This window comes from Suncus etruscus, chromosome 9, assembly GCF_024139225.1.
Source record: "Suncus etruscus isolate mSunEtr1 chromosome 9, mSunEtr1.pri.cur, whole genome shotgun sequence".
Taxonomy (NCBI): domain Eukaryota; kingdom Metazoa; phylum Chordata; class Mammalia; order Eulipotyphla; family Soricidae; genus Suncus; species Suncus etruscus.
Window position 1 is genome coordinate 57,174,754 of NC_064856.1, and position 17,569 is coordinate 57,192,322.

The 17,569-nt window shown below is 38.5% G+C and overlaps 1 protein-coding gene across 1 annotated transcript in view; it reads right to left on the reverse strand.

Moving 5' to 3' along the window:
• Positions 1-766: 766 nt before the first annotated feature.
• The window catches only part of OVCH2 (ovochymase 2), a 35,331-nt gene continuing 18,528 nt past the window's right edge, over positions 767-17,569 (reverse strand). Inside the window, 11 exon segments of the mRNA XM_049780652.1 lie at positions 767-843; positions 2,167-2,298; positions 2,995-3,023; positions 3,025-3,086; positions 5,778-5,851; positions 5,854-5,901; positions 6,429-6,497; positions 6,500-6,547; positions 7,576-7,637; positions 7,639-7,690; positions 7,983-8,061. Of these exon segments, the coding sequence (XP_049636609.1) occupies positions 767-843; positions 2,167-2,298; positions 2,995-3,023; positions 3,025-3,086; positions 5,778-5,851; positions 5,854-5,901; positions 6,429-6,497; positions 6,500-6,547; positions 7,576-7,637; positions 7,639-7,690; positions 7,983-8,061 (732 nt within the window).

Sequence of the window (17,569 nt, forward strand, 5' to 3'; positions counted from 1 at the left end):
TTTTTGGTTTTTGGGCCACACCCGGTAACGCTCAGGGGTTACTCCTGGCTATGTGCTCAGAAGTTGCTCCTGGCTTGGGGGACCATATGGGACACCGGGGGATCGAACCGCGGTCCGTCCAAGGCAGCGCTGGCAAGGCAGGCACCTTACCTTTAGCGCCACCGCCCGGCCCCTGGAATTCCAGTTTCTTGATCTTCTCTTTCTTACTGTCTTATAGAGCTACTCACTTGCCTCAGTATCTTGTAAACCAAATTCTAGATTCATTTGCTAGGCCTGATGTTTTGTTAGGACTATTGTCACAAAAATAACACTGGGGGACTTAGAAGAACATAAATATATTGTGCTGGAGGCCAGAAGTCTGAGATTAAGATTGCTAGAATTTACTCCTGAGGGAGTTTATCTGTTCTGTGTCTTCCCCCTGGAATTTGCTGACAATATTTGGTGTTCCTTATTCATAGGTGATATGCATTTACTTCAGCCTTTTAATGGTTAGATTATGTTTTCTCCCTGCATGTATCTCTTTACAGTCAATTATTTCTTTTATATGCCAATTATTTCTTTTATTTGTTATAGTAGATTAGGATACATACTATTGGTTTCATTTTAATTTGATGAATTTATAAGCCTATTATCTTCAAAAGGCAAAATTTGGGGAATCTATAGTTCCAGTATAATTTTAAAGGATTCAATGGTTAACTGTGGCATTAATATCTGTTGTATCAAAATCATGATCGCACTTCCCTACACAACTTACTAGAAACTTCAATTATTCATGTAGTACATTCCATGTCTCCAGAAGTATCACTTCATCTGTTGACCTGGGTATATCTAAATCAGGATTTAACATAATGCAATTGTTGGGTTCATGAAAACAAGGTCAGAGTTTAGGAATTATCCTAAAAATATTATTGATAAAACTCTGTGGCATCTAAGTTAGATGAACTCTGTGGATATTTTAACTGGAAAGTGGGTATTATAACTATAAATTGACTGCTATCTGTAGGAACTAATAGGCTAATGGGAAAGAATAGCATGAAGGGCTGATACCTGGCTTTTTGAGATTTGAATAGGGTTAAAAATCAAACAGAGGATATGAGAAGTGGGAAGAAAACTGTAGGTCAAATATTTGCAAATATCTGGGAGGGGTGGTTAAGATATTTTACATTTCTGAGTCTCTGTTAAATGTCATTTACTTTATTAAGGCTAACTGTTTGTACATAATTAAATCCTCAGCATTAATACTTGCCCAGCATGTGTGGTATTTTTTTTTAAGTTGAAGAATATGAGTCAAACAATTCTTTCTTAGATTGCACAACTGGTAAAACTAAATCAAATCTCTGTCAATTTTTATTTTTTGTAAAATCTATAGTTGCATATTCAATTATTTACTAAAAGTTATTTGTTTTTATTTTTTTGGTTTTTGGGCCACACCCATTTGATGCTCAGGGGTTACTCCTGGCTATGCACTCAGAAATCGCCCCTGGCTTGGGGAGACCATATGGGACGCCCGGGGATCAAACCGCGTCCCGTCCTAGGCTAGTGCTTGCAAGGCAGACACCTTACCTCTAGCGCCACCTTCCTAGCCCCTTTAAAAGTTATTTGTAACTTAAATGTAAATGTATGTCATTTCTGGGTATGTTCTCAGCAATAAAAAATTTGAATGAAATGATGCATGTGTGCTTAGCGAAGATCTAATGTGAAGAGACATTTTGCCTGCATGTTTGAAAGTCTACTTGGTGCCATAATTTTTTATTTTGCACTTTTGTTGATTTGTTCTTGCTCTTGCTTTTTTAAAATGGCCCTAAATATAGTGCTGAAGTGCCATCTAGTGTTTCTAGAGCAATGTATCTCTAATGGTTCTTACAAAGAAACATTTATGAAGTATAAGCTCACAGGCATGCAAAACAGTGGAAGTGGCCTTATTTGACATTAAAGTTAGTGAAATAAGATTATATGTTAAATGAAATAACATTAAAATAAAAACCAGAGGGTTATAGATGCCTAAATTTTATTTTTCCTGTAAGCAAAGGTTCATAGTTCACTGACAGTGTATTTGATGACTTTATAAAATAGAGTTGCTGCAAATGAGATTGTATATGTATTGACTTTAAAGGTCTCATTACCTCAGAATGAGAATTAGAATTAAAACCAGGAGTATACTCTTACCTGACTCAGGAATGAAGGAGACTACAGCCTGAAAACTTCTGAAGGTGATACTTCCACTGGACTGGAAGCAGATGAACATTACACCAGAATTGCTCAGCACAGGGTCAGAGACATCAAAGCCACACAAGTGAATTGGTCCAATGTAGAAAAATCAGCGAGTCCAGCAAATACATGAGTCAATGGGTAGAAGAGCAAAATATGTCTTTTAGTTAATTCTTGAGAAATATATTTTCTGGTAGATATAACTTGGACATATAAAGGCAGTTCACTTTATTAAAGTATATAGTCAACCCAATTACCTGTCTATTCTATTTTATTTCCCAATCACTATTTTGTTTTATCTTTAGCACATATGGGTGTGCATCTAAACCAACTGATTATAAACACAGCATTTACTTCACTGGCACATTACTCATTTTACTGCTAGATCATAGAAACTTTAAACCTTTTCTGCTAAAATAGTTTTTTTTTTATTCTTCCATCTTGTTTTTCTGCTTTTATTATAAATGGTGGATAGTGGTGGAAAGCACACTGATGTGATAGATGCAGCATAAAGTAGTATTCTTCAATCTTTCCCAACTTTGGTCCTTTTGACCTTGCTGCCTTTCTGTGACCCCCACCTCATCCTACTGGTTGGCTCCTAATCATGTGCTGTAGCCATTTATGTACATGAGTTTTATCTGTGGTTCCTTAGAAGATTTTAGAGACCTACGGGGTCCTTATAGCTACTGGTTGAGACTGAACAGAAATTGAGCTAGATCCTTAAGATCCCCTGAAAGGACCAGATTCAATCGAAAATGCAGGAAGAAGTTCATCGAGAGCACAAACCTATTTTCTTCTTCCTTTCTATATCCTTTAAATGTCAAATAGTCGGAAATACAGTCTTTACCTTTTTCTAGTTCAAGATTTTGAAAGAAAAGGTGAGTAGCTTTGACATTACATCTAGATTACAGTACATAAAAATGACCTGATTTTGATTAAACAAGGGATATTTGGGGTGCTCTTCTTACTCTGGACTATGACCTTCAATGAGAAAGTTAATGAGGGAAATCATGAATAGGTTTAATAATTTAGAAAAAGGTGTTATAACACAGTCTCCCAAACCTTGTGAGGCAACCACAATGCAGGCCAAATATAAGGGTGGAAAATTGTGCAAATATTGGAGATTCCTAGCACTACTATGAGACAGTCTGTTAATGAAGTGGTTTTGTTGTTGTTTATTTGTTTTTGTTTTTGCAGTAAAAGCAACTGTTTTGACTCATATAAGGAATCGTTTTTCTGGACATTTTACTATTGTATTCCTTATGTTTCTTCTTGACCTCAAATTCTCCTGAATTAGAAATAAGAATAAAGGAGATTATACCTTTTGTATGTTGTGTCTCTCTGCTTGGAAGAAAATAGTTGGTTACAGTTCAACCTATCTTGCAGTGAGCTGGAATGGTCAGGAGCTTGAGGGACGGGAGGATGATCTAATCCTGGGGCCTGTCCCCAAACTCGGCCGAGGACTCCTTCCACAGGCTCAGCAAGGTCTTCGGGAGTGGTTTCTGGCTCTCCCAGAAGTTAATTTAGAAGCGCATTGAGTGTGAGGGCTTGGTGACCAGCAGCTTGTGGTAGTCCTTGGCCCCTCGCTCGCTGACCCACTTCTGAAGTACCACACGAGCCATAGAGGCTGAGGTATACCGGGCCCTCAGCCAGTGAATCCTCCACACTGCTCTTGCACTCGCTCACTACATCCAGCTGTGAGTAGTCCTTGTCTTTGACCTGGGTGTGAATGTCCAGCGTCTGCTCACACTCCACACCCTGGTCAGGAAGAGCTCTAGGGCAACAATCCTCAGCTGCAGTGGTTAGACAATTTCTCAGAGCCTGTAGATGAGCCCCGGATCAGGTGTGTAGCCAATGAGAGCCAGGATGGTGTCATTGCTCTTGTTCAGCACAGCAGAGAGGACATAGCAAACAAAAGGGTCCGTGCAGGTCTTGATTCTCCTCAACTCTTTCTTCCAGGGGTGCACAAAGAGGTTGATTCCCACTATCTCCAGAAGGCTAAAGGCTCAGATCAGCGCCAGCAGGCTGGAGAAGTGGAGGGAGTGCAGGGAGCTTTCTGCTACCTCCTTGAACTAGATTAGTTGGAATCTATAAACAGGACCACCCCCCCCCCTTGGGCATGCTGAGCAAGACCAAGGCAGCCACCTGCAGGTGCACATCGCTGCCCACCACTGCCTGCTAGGGCTGGGCTCCAAGCTGCCTTCGTGGAACTGGAAATACTTTTGAAATATCTTGTACTCGGGTTCCATTGAACTGGGTTTCTCCATCAGTGGACTTAGGGCCTACCTTATGTCCTCCATGGCTTCTGGGCACACATCGGGGACATGATGAGCACCTCTGACATGTCCACCTACATGGACAGAATGTTCCAGGCACAGCTGCTGAGACTTTTTAGCTTTTTAAGTATAAGAAAACTTTAAAATCTTGGGGTTGGAGTGATAAGACAGCAGGTAGAGCATGTGCCTTGCACAAGTCTGACACAAGTTAAATGGCCAGCATCCTATTTAGTCCCTTGAGCACTGCCAGGAGTAATTCCTGAATGCAGAGCCAGGAATAATCCCTGAGCATTACTGGGTATGCCCCCTCCAAATTGCCCCAAAGAAAACTTCTAAGTCTTATCCACATTTAATCACTTAACTCCATTTATTTTCTATTCCGCTCACTCAAGCCTTGATTTAAATTATCACCTTAAGAAAAGAACCTGGGCCTGGAGAGATAGCACAGCGGAGTTTGCCTTGCAAGCAGCCGATCCAGGACCAAAGGTGGTTGGTTCGAATCCCGGTGTCCCATATGGTCCCCCGTGCCTGCCTGGAGCTATTTCTGAACAGACAGCCAGGAGTAACCCCTAAGCACTGCCGGGTGTGACCCAAAAAACAAACAAACAAAAAAAGAACCTTTAAATAAGTGTTGCATTCCAACCTACTATATTAGTCTCACCTTCAAATACATATCTGGCAGTAATCCTTTGCAGATGAGCCACTCATGTTACATGAGCATACAAACGTATGGCTACCAACGCTGATAATAGAATGCTGAATAAACTTCATCGTGTGACATCTGAAGACCTTCACACTGTGACCTCAGCCTCTCCTTCCTAGATCAAATCCAATATACTTATTAGCGTCAGTTCCTGAGCTTGCCATATACTGAGCTCTACCCACACCTACTGAAAGATCGATAACTTTGGACTTATTGCTATTGATTTTGTTATCCATGTCCTATGCAATACTAAGTGAGCAGTTTAATACGGAAGAAATAAATGCTTGCTGGGAGAAGCTAGACTCTGATGTTACCGAAAAGTAAAGTACATAGTTGCCATCTAGTGGTAACTATAGATAATTACAGGGAAAATTGGATAGTCATTTTGTAGAGTAAGTCTGTATACCAGGTACATACTGATATATGGATGCAGAAGTTACCAAATCAGAAAAAAGAAAAAAAATACTGTGCTCTCATGATGCTTATGGTAGATATTTATGGATATTATATGAATATATTATATATCTGGGTACATATCCAGGTATTATATGGATATATCAGAACAAAGCAAAGGCAACTAAGATCAGTACTTTAACCAGGTAATGTTTGGGGGCTTGAAAAGCTCAGTTACGGTTGGCCTTATCACTATAATCTTCAGGATAGTACTCTGTATGAGGACTTCATAAAGGATAGTTAAAAAATTGCAGTCAGAACCTGAATCATAAGGGAAGACATCCAAACATTGACATCATCTACACAAAATAGAGCTCTTTATTCTTTCTCTGTCTTCCACAAATAAGAGCTGAACATGGAGGAAGGGGCTTGGGTACCTATTTTTTTATTTTTATTTAATTTTTGGGGGGGTCACACTTGGCAGCACTCAGGGGTTACTCCTGGCTCTATGCTCAGAAATCACCCCTGGCAGGCTCAGGGGACCATAAGGAATGCCAGGATTCAAACCACTGTCTTTCTGCATGAAAGGCAAACGCCTTACCTCCATGCTATCTCTCTGGCCCTTGGGTACCTATTCTAAAGAACTATTCAAACCTCTCAAATCTCTCATGCAATTAGCACGACTATAGGAGAGTTTGGTTCCCACATCTTCTCATTAGCTTTGTACTGCTTTCCCCCCTGATCATAGCAGACCTTAGGAAGCATTGACTTGCCCTTTGCCTAATTCCTATGCCGCCTCAATATCTACAAAAGGCCACATTGTGTGTGAAAACTGTAGATCATTTTACCAGGAAGGTAGTTTGATTTAAGAGCTTTGTTGGTGAGATTAAACTCGGTGGCATAAACTGAGGCATCAGATTAGAGTCCACAAGAACTGATGAAGCAATGCTTACTCCACACCATTTCTCTGCAACATAAAAAGGCATTTTTTTACAGGGCCTAGAAAATAGCAGTTATTCATCATTCAAGATTTATGGGGAATTAAACTTGTATTAAATTGTCATTTCCCCCTGGCCCGGAGAGATAGCACAGCGGCGTTTGCCTTGCAAGCAGCGGATCCAGGACCAAAGGTGGTTGGTTCAAATCCTGGTGTCCCATATGGTCCCCCATGCCTGCCAGGAGCTATTTCTGAGCAGACAGCCAGGAGTAACCCCTGAGCACCACTGGGTGTGGCCCAAAAAACCAAAAAAAAATTATCGTTTCCCAACCTTGTCATTATTGACATATTGAACTGAAATATTCTCAGCATTTAGGCTGCCCTGTTCTTTTGCAGTAATCCTGGCTCCCCAGCAGAGATGCCAACAAAACCTCTTCCAGTTGTGACAACAAAAATGGTTTCTGAGACATTGCCCTATAAATCTTGGGGAAAATAAACAGGAATGCTCCATTATTTCTATTTCTGATAAAAGTAACCTTTACTCCCTGCTCATAGTTAGCCATTGATATTTTTCTTTTTTGATTTTTGTGCTTAGGAATCATTTCTGGTGGTGCTTGAGGACCATGTGTGGTACCAGGGAATTGGACCAAATTTGGACACATGCAAGGTAAGCACCATAAAACCTTTAAACTCTCTCTGACCTGCTTGATTAATATTTTTCTTCTGAGTTTAATGGAATCAAGTAAAGGTCTTTTTGTATGTGTGTGTCTAATATTTTGCTTAGGAGACCATGCAATAAATCTAAATGTTGCTCTTGGTGAATTATTGGTCTAGCAAATGAATATGGGAATCCTGGTTCACTAGGAAGCAAGTGTAGGAAATGAAAGATGGAATTCATAGCCATCTATCAGACTTAGCTTCACTTTTCTCTGTCCCACTGTCAACTCTTGAATATCAAATAAGGAAGTTTGGTATTTGCTGAAACCTCTGTGCCAGACTTTCAGGCCACAGTAACTCTCTTCATACCAGTGTACTTGACAACATGAAAATCCACTCACCATTAAGTCTATCTTCCAAAGTATGTACTGACTGATAATTATGGTGACATGACACTTCAAGTAGGAAAATTGAGTAACACATTCATTCCTTCTGGTACCAGTAAGGTCCAGACACCCAATCTTTAAGCAGATATATTAAAAGGGTATCATTTTGGGCCGGAGAGATAGCATGGAGGTAAGGCGTTTGCCTTTCATGCAGGAGGTCATCGGTTCAAATCCCGGCGTCCCATATGGTCCCCTGTGCCTGCCAGGAGCAATTTCTGAGCCTGGAGCCAGGAATAACCCCTGAGCACTGCCGGGTGTGACCCAAAAACCACAAAAAAAAAAAAAGGTATCATTTTTAGAGAGTAGATATTGCAATGGCACTGGAAATAAAAATTGAAAGGTGGGTGGCAGAGGAGTTACTCATTGCTTGGACTGATAATATATGTAGGGACTTCCTGGAAAGTACAGTTTCCCCTCAAACTTGTTTGGCACAGAATCCAGCTCACAGGGCCAACAATAATGAACAACCACAATGACCTTCTTTTCAGAACCTGTACAGACACTATAACCTTGTGGTTCTTCTTTGTGATTCACTAATCTTTTGTCTGAGCTTCCAAGTTGCTTTTAAAGAGTATGATGGTTTCCTCCAACCTTTGAGGTGACAGGATTGCATTGGTGATTTAGGTGGAACCAGAATTTAAATCCAAAACCATATGGGTAAGCACCAGAGCCCTCACCAATGCCCTAATGCATTTATTGGGGATTATTCATTTAGATCCTGCTTAATAATTTCAAGATTCTATTTATTTTTCTTCCCTCTACTTTCTCTGATACCATATTTCCATTATATACACAGAGATATTTCTAGATTATATTGTTTTCAATTTCTCTAAATGAGATGATTGGTATCATTCATACCTCTGGTTTCAAAAATTTTATCTGTATTTCTAAGCCTGAGACCTGATTTTTCTTTCTTTTTTTGTTTTTGACTTTTTTAAAATAACTTGTATTGTGATCAAAATGAATTACAAATCTTTCACAGTAATATTTAAGGTACATAGTGACAAAGAATTAGGTCCATTCTTCCCATCACCAAGGTTGTCCTCCCTCCACTTCTGTTTCCAGCATGCATCCCATACCTCCCCCCATTGCCCCTTGGACTGCTTGTACAAGAGATCTCCTTTGTGTATAGCTTGTTGTAGATTGGTTATCGATTCTGGTGTTGTTGACTTTGGGTTTGGTGCTTAAGTCTGATCTTTTTTTGGGGGGCATACTTGGTGAAGCTCAGGGGTTACTCCTGGTTATGCGCTCAGAAATTGTTCCTAGCTTGGGGGACTGTATGGGATTCTGGGGGATACTAGGTCAGTCCTAGGTTATCGCAAGCAAAGCAAATGCTTTTCTGCTTGCGCCACCACTCCGGCCCCAAGTCTGATCAGTTTTTATTTCCATTCAATTTAATATGACTGGTTGTTCCTAGTACCATCCATTTTTCGTCCCCCTCAAGTTATGAGGGAGAATAAGATGACTCAAGTTCTGTGGTTCTGTTGGAAAAAGAAAAGAAAGAAGAGGTGGAAAAATGCTGGGGGGAATCCCATTACAGACCATAAATATCAATTCAGCAGAAGAAAGAAAAAAAAGAAAAAAGAAAAACAAAAAAATTAAAAAATTAAACAAAAACAAACAAACAAATAAAAAACAAGCAATGACAAAAACAGCAGCACCAACAAAAAAGAAAAGAAAGGGAAAAATGAAGGGCTGGTATAGCATGGCAAGGCTTTGTAGTTTTTTTTTTTCATTTCTTTTCCTGTTTTCTGTTTTTTTGTTTGTTTCTTTTCTTTTCATAGGACAATAAGTTTTGCAGAAGTTAGAGGGAATTTCCTTGGTCTAGGAGGTGCAAAGTTTCTCCACCCTTGAAGCATACTGTAATCGAGGCAACTATGGGCTTCATACATGCTCATTCTTGAACCCCAAGGTCATTTTATGGTGTCAGGAAAATTTCTGCTCAGTTGTGGATGACAAAATCAGTACTCTGTATCTAGAGATCTCGGTATTTCAACAAGTCATAGACAATGTCTAGGATAGAGTCTTTCATTATGGTTCTAGAAGATCTGTTCCATCACAATTGTTGTAGTCAGTCTTTATAGTGACCTTGGTTTTTGCACAGATCCTAGGTTGAAGCCTAGGATAGAGTCTTTTCTTATGGCACCAGAAGTTGTTGACAAGCAGTCACAGTTGTCAAAGTCTGAACTCTGGTTTTTGTATCAATACTAGGCCAAAGCCTAGGATATTTCTTATTAGTCCCATGAAAACTTCTGCCTAGTTGTGGTTGTCATAGTCTATCTTCTATAATTAGTGATCTTGGTTTTTGCACATATCAAAGGACAGCGTGTCTTCTGATTTCATCTTAAAGTTAGGTGATGTGATAGGGCATCCTTTCTTGGATCAAGATTTTGCTGATTCCTCATTGTCAGGTTGTTCTATCAACCTGTTGCAAGTTGGTGCCAGAGTGGTATTTGGGATTTCCCAGGGGGGAGTTTTGTTCCTGGTGCTGTTGTAGGGAGTTGTGTTGGGTCTTCGCTTGGGATCTGGGGTTCGGGATTGGACAGAGAGACCTGATTTTTCAACTGTTGTTTAGTTATCTTCTCTGAAACTTAAAAATGCTACAGATGGTATTTGTCTTGATTTCAACTACTTGCACTTTGATTTAATTTCTTCCTTTTGCCCTTAATCACTTGTGATCAATACTCTGATACCATTCTTATGTTCTCTGTTTCTTTTGTATCATCATGTTTTTGATGTGTTAGCTCTGATTTTTATTTCTATTTTTTCCTCTTCATTCTCTAGCTTAGAGAAAGCCTTCTAGTATTCCAAATTACTCGAGATATAAATTAACCTTAATTATCTCCCCTCCAGTCAATTCTTGTGTGCTGTCTTTATACTGAGAATCATATTACTTTAATATATTTATTTAAATAATCAACTTCATATTTCTCAACAAAGTTCAATTTTTTATCTATAGTTTGGTTTGAAGTTATCTTCCTCATGGTTCCCTCATCAAACCCTAATTATATGTCTTGTACTTCAGCTGCCTTTACTCTAGCATACCCCAATGTTTTTATTTCCACTCACATATAGATCTCTTCATAAGTATGATGCATTATCTAAGTTTCACCTCATGAAATCTTTTTTTTTTTTATATTTTTTAAACTTGATTGATTGATTGGTTTTTGGGCCACATTCAGCAGCACTCATGGCCACTATTGGCTCTACACTCGGAAATCACTCTTGGCAGAATGGGGGATGATACGGGATCCCGGGAATCAAACCAGGTTCCTCCTGCATCAGCTGCATGCAAAGCAAATGCCCTACTGCTGTGCACTGAAGGGTCAGAGTGATAGCGCTGTGGTAGGGCATTTGCTTTGCATGAGATTGATTTGGGACAGACCAGGGTTTGATCCCCAGCATCCCATGTGGTCCCTCAAGCCTACCAGGAGCAAATTCTGAGCCAAGAGCCAGGAGTAACAGCTGAGGGTTCAGATATTAGCTACTGTAGCATGTGATCGAAGATAAAATCCAAGTGCTTTGGAGCTGGGAAAATGCACAGTGGGAAAGGCACTTGTCTTGCATGTGGCCAATCCAGGTTTGATCCTGGATTGAGGTCCCATATGATCCTTCAAACACTGTCAGGTGTGATCCTTGAGTGCTGAAGTAGGTAGGATTAAGCCCTGATCAGTCAGGTATGGACTAAATAAATAAATAAATAAATTCAAAGGAACACTTCATTGAAAAAGGTTTTGAAGAGAAAGTAATTTATCTTTTTCCCCAATAGAATGTTTTTTTTCTTGAAAATAAGGAAAATGGGGGCCGATGAGGTGGCGCTACAGGTAAGGTGTCTGCCTTGCAAGCGCTAGCCAAGGAAGGACCGCGGTTCGATCCCTGGCATCCCATATGGTCCCCCCAAGCGAGGGGCAATTTCTGAGCGCTTAGCCAGGAGTAACCCCTGAGCATCAAACGGGTGTGCCCCTCCCAAAAATAATCCTGAGACTGAAGGTTACTGCTTAGGAAAAACAGCTGGGACCAGAGTGAGCACAGTGAGTTGGCCTGACCCAATACCAGACTGAATAGGATTCAATCCTTGGCATCTAATATGGTCTCTTGAGCACCACCAGGAATGACGACCTGAACGTACAGCCAGAAGTAACCCCTGACCATTGTTAGGTGTGGTCGAAAAACTAAACTGTCACACACACACACACACACACACACACACACACACACACACACACACACACACACACACATACACACACAGAGTTAGATTTGGAAACAGGAATAAAGTTTTAATTAACTCATTGGTCAGGTGTCGGTGGGCATATTTAAACTGAGTTTTCAGACTTCAAGTACTTAGAACTACTGGTATATTATTTGTTTATTTGTTTGCTTTTGGGGGACCAAACTCTCAGGACTTAATTTCTGTCTCTGCTCTCAGAATCTCAGGAATCACCCCAGGCATTGCTCATGGGACCAAATGGGATACTGGGCACTGAACCCAAGTCAGCAGCATGCAAGGAGTGAGACTAGCATTCACCATGGAATTTGTAAAAGCTTAACTTTTTATAAAAAAACGATTTGTTCTTGGCATTTCTCTACTTTATCTGTAGTTATTCATCAACTTGCTTGTGGGAGGTGTGAGGAACCAGGTAATCAGTAGTGATACCAGAAGTGACCCCTGAGCATCACTAGGTGTATGCCACAAACAAATAAAGAATCAAAGAAAGTCTTCGAGGAATACCTGCATGACTTAGGCAGAAGATCACACCAGTCTACAAGGCAGACATCAAATTGCACTTAAGAACTACTTGATGAATGCCATGAGTCTACTGATTCTGACTATGCAGGCTCTAAGGGGATCGATGGTCTCAGGCAAAGCTGAGAGATTTCACTTTGCAGACTAAGATAAGTCAGTTTTGACCTCCACACATGTTTCTCTGGCTTGCCATCTATTCTCAGAGAACAATTTTAGGAACATATAGTGAAGCAACAAAATTTTATTTTAAGGAATAATAGAAAAGGTAATATGTTTAAGAGAATATATCGTTCTTCTCTGAAAACAGAAAGCCTGATGATATATATTTAGAAAAGGAATTTTAGGCCCCAATTTGGAATGCAGATAAGTCAGAATGTAAATATGGCTACTTATTTTAGAAAGCTGGTTTGGTAGGTTTTTTTCCTCTAAATGCTTGGTACTATCTATATATTAAGAATTCTTTGCTAGGGTATTGAGAAGGAAAGAGGACTTTGCATTTTTTGTAATTCTCTCATGTTTTTATTTTTGCCTTTTATTTCTGTTGAAGCTTCTCATTTTTGGAGAGACTCCACACTAGCTTTGGCCTTATTGAAGTCTTTGACTATCCTTGCATCTTCAAAGGAGGTCTAGCTTTTCTTTTTTGGGCTGGCCATGAAGTGCCTTCTTTTCTTTGGATAACATCTTGGTTTTATTATTTTCAAAATCCATTCTTTGTGCTATAGCCCCCTTTCAATGCCTGTCCCATTTCCCCATTACCTTTCTGCCTCAAAGGTTCCATAAGTATTTTCATATTCAGTTTCTTTTATCTACTGTCTGAGAAATGAATCTGTTTGCATTACCTAGTACCTTCCTTAGGGCTATTTGCATTTCTTTGTTCCTTAGACTATAAACAATGGGATTGAGCAGAGGGGTCAGTACTGTATATGTCACAGCCATCAGCATATCTTCTCTGAATGAATTGCTGTTTTTTGGCTTCAAATACACAAACCCGGCAAATCCATAGTGTATGGATACCACAGTGAGGTGGGAGGAGCAAGTTGAGAAGGCTTTATACCTCCCTTTAATAGAGGACATCTTCATAATTATGAATCCAATGAAGACATAGGAGATCACAATTAAAATAAAACTGCCCACCAGCACAAAGGCAGAGAGCATAAAAATAGCCATTTGATGATAGGGAGTAAAGTCACAAGCAAGAGACATAACAGGTGAGATGTCACAGAAGAAGTGCTGGATGATGTTGGAATCACAGAAAGACATGTTGAACACAATGTTGACAATGCACACAGAAACTAGAATCCCAACCATACAAGAGGCTATCAGGAGCTGAGCACAGATCTTAGGGGTCATCCGGATAGCATAATGCAATGGGTTGTGAATGGCAGTGTAACGGTCATAGGACATGGCAGCCATGACGAAGCAGTTATTACCTGCCAAGGCAAAGAAGAAAAACATCTGTATGGCACACTCAGGAAGAGAAATGGTCTTGCTGACTGAGAGTAAGTCCACCAACATGCGTGGGATTGTGACCATAGTGATACATGTCTCTGAAAAGGATAGGCCACAGAGGAAGAAGTACATAGGAGTGTGAAGGCTGTGACTGAGCTTTATGGCCACCATGATTGACATATTTGCAACCACTATGGACACATGGGAGAAAAAAACCAACACAAAGAGAAGGACCTGCAGATATGGGAAACTAGAAAATCCCCACAGAAGGAATGTGCTGACTGTTGTATGGTTGTTCATTCTTCTGGTGTTGAGTACCATTCTTTAAAAGGTGAAGTGACTCTTTAAGACTGAGATTTTTGTAATATCCAGATAACTATAGTTATCTGACTTTAATCAGATGCACCTGAATAACTTCATAATAACTGCATTGAAGATTCTGGGGTGCTTGGTGTACCTAACTGTGGTCAACTACTGGCATTAAAAAGATGAGAATGATTCTAGTATGAGAATAATTTTGCAGAGAAATTTCATGGATTATGTTCAAGTATTCTCCTGGATTATCAGAGTCACTCTTTATTCCTGTTTCCAATTGGAATCTGCATGCAAGAGGGAAAACAGAATGCAATTGCTTTGTTATTGTCTACTGGTTTTGTGATACCATATTTTTCAGTACCTTTTCTTGCTATAAAGGTATTCTTGTACCCAAGAGTGAACATAAGATACTGATCAAATTATTAACATAATTCAAATCACCTAACTAATTTAAAATAAAAATAATATTAAAAACTTTTTAGGGAAATGGGCAATTTTTTAAAAAAGAATTTCCTCTAGAAATTTAAGATAGACTCTCAGATGATTCATCAAATTAATTCTGATATTTATTCAAAGAAAATATAAATATTAAATAAAAAGATATATGCACCTTCTTATATAGGGTAGCATAATTTATAATACTCAAGATATATAAAAGGAGAACAAATGAATGGATAAAGAACATTGGATACACATCTGCACAGGGTATTTGTTTATTTGTTTGGGGCCACATCTGGCTGTGCTTAGGACCTTTTGGCTCTAAACTCAGGAACTCATGGCAGAACACAGGCACCATGTGTTATGCTGAGGATTGAACTGCCTCAACTGCTTGAAAGGAAAGAGTCTTACTTGGCCTCACATTTAACCACAAAAGAAGGGAATTTCTTTTGCAACATTTATAAACTTTGAGGGCATATACTAAATAAAATCTGAAGGTCAAATCTGATATTATTCTAATATATGTGGATTTTAAACAAACAAGGAAACAAGTTCACAGGGAACAAGACATGGTAAAACTGAGGAAGGACATCAAACTACACAAGCACTGAGCCAGGAGTAAGCTCTAATCACCACCAGGTGTGCTTCCACCACAAAACGTCATGGAATATGACTCAAAGCTAGGTGACTATAATAACAGAGCATTACACATAGTGTGTAAAGAGAGTATTTCTTTGAAGTTTTGTCATTGGACCCAGAATGATAGTACAGAAAATAGGATGTGGCCCCAAAACCCCTAAAAATAAAAAGTGTTGTCATAAGAAAAAGTATTATTATGGATGAGTAAAAATCACATCATAGATTTATTGTGGTGATAGTTTTACAATATGTACAAATATTAAATAATTAAAAATTATGAAAATAACATGTTTTATATAAACTATAACTTAAATGGATAAGTTGGGAAAACAACAATAAAAATATTATACAAATGTGATAAAGATTGCCTCTGATTATTGGTACCATATTGTTTACTTCTTTACAGCAACTGAGACTAGAGCTTGAAAGAATTCTTGGGCCAACTCAAATTTTACCCAACTAACTGCTTTATGTATTAGCTCAAATATCATATTTTAAATCAGTTATTGGTTGTAGAATTTACATAGCTATCATTCATACTGCATCCAGCAACTACTATCTAAAGACAAACTAGGGCTATAAAAAGACTCAAAATTGCTAATGCCTTTTGGAGCAATAATGGGCAACTGACCCACTAGCCTCATTACTTACTGTCTTCCTGACTTAGAAACTCTATCTGTAATGAGATATTACCAAGATCCATAGACCTCCTATCTCATCTCTCTCTTTCTTGAGATTCCCTTTCCTTCCTTGTCCTTTGGTTACCCACACCTCCATGCTTGGAAACTTACCCTTACATGCATTCTGTCAAGCATTCTTATAATAAAGTTTAGCATGTCCTTCAGCTGAAATTAATAAAAAAAAACTTTGACTTTATTTTTAGTGAATTCAATATCATTTTCATCAGTGCAATGCATAAAGTAGTTCCTTATAACAATGACTAGATCACATAAAGCAATTTAACATGTTATTTCTCTTCCCATCCATGGCTATGATTAGACAGGGTATACAGTGCTATTAAATATCAGTACATCTAAATTTTATAAATTCTAATATATCAATAATATTAATAATAAAATATCAATAATGTTAATGTCTAAAGAACATAAAGTTATCCAAATTTATTAACAAATTTAATTTGTATTCTCCTAGTATAATGGATTAGCTAGACTTCAATATAATTTTGAAGGTACTACTTAATTTTATTTATTTATTTTTTTTGGGAGGGGGGGGTTCACTTCCAGAAACTCTCAGACTTAATTTCTAACTCTGTACTCAGGGATCAGTCCTGGAGGGCTGGGGATCAAAGCTAGATTGATTGTATTCAAAGCAAGCACCTTCTCTACTGTTCTATCACTTTGGGCCTGCTACTATCTCATTTTAGAGTGTCATATTCTAATCATTATAATCTAAGTAACTTTGAGTTTTTAGGGGAATCTTCAAAATGTTTTTCTTTTGTTTCCTTTTTTTTTTTTTTTTTTTTTTTTTTTGCTTTTGAGCAGTACCAGTAGTGCTCAGGGCTAACACTTAATTCTGCCCTATGGATCACTCCTTGTACGTTAAGGGGATCATAAGTGGTGGCAGGTCAGCCACATGCCAGATAAGTGCTCCATTCACTATACTATCCCTCTTATTCCTCTCCAGAACATTTTTGCAGATATTCTTGTAAGTACTTTGCTTTAAAGTGCAGAACATAATAGAATCAAACTAGATTCCTTAGCTCAGCTTGACAAATCACATTTCTATTTTGATTATTAATTCTAATCTCATTTTAAAGGGGAAGTAGAAATAAAAATAACATTGAAGATATTACATGGAATTCTTATTTTCAACTTTAGTCACTTCAAGCATTTGGCAAAATAAGATTCAGTGATGCTAAATGAAGAAGCGTGAAAAAAATGTAAACATATTCTAGAGATAACCTAATCAAGTCATAGACTTACAAAGATTAAAGATAAAGACAAAAAATAGGAGCATTCTTATCTTTTGGTTTCATTGCCACACCTTGTGATGCTCATGGGTACTTCGTGGTTCTATATTAGGAATTACTTCTGGTGATGGTCTGGGCACTATTCAGGATATTGGGAATGGATCTCGATTTATAATGTGCCCTACCCACTATACTGTCTCTCCAACCTCCCAACAAAATTCTTAAATTTAAAACTACATTTAATTAAATTGAAAATCAATAAAAATGTGTCCATTTTCTTTAATTTTCCAAGGCTATAATATTTATGAATATATGATTATTGGGCTATAGAATAATAATTCATTTTAGAAAGAAAAGCTAAAACTCCTACCTTCTACAGAAGAAAAATTACTCCCCAGTCATATTCTTGATTTATTAATCTGGAAGAAAAT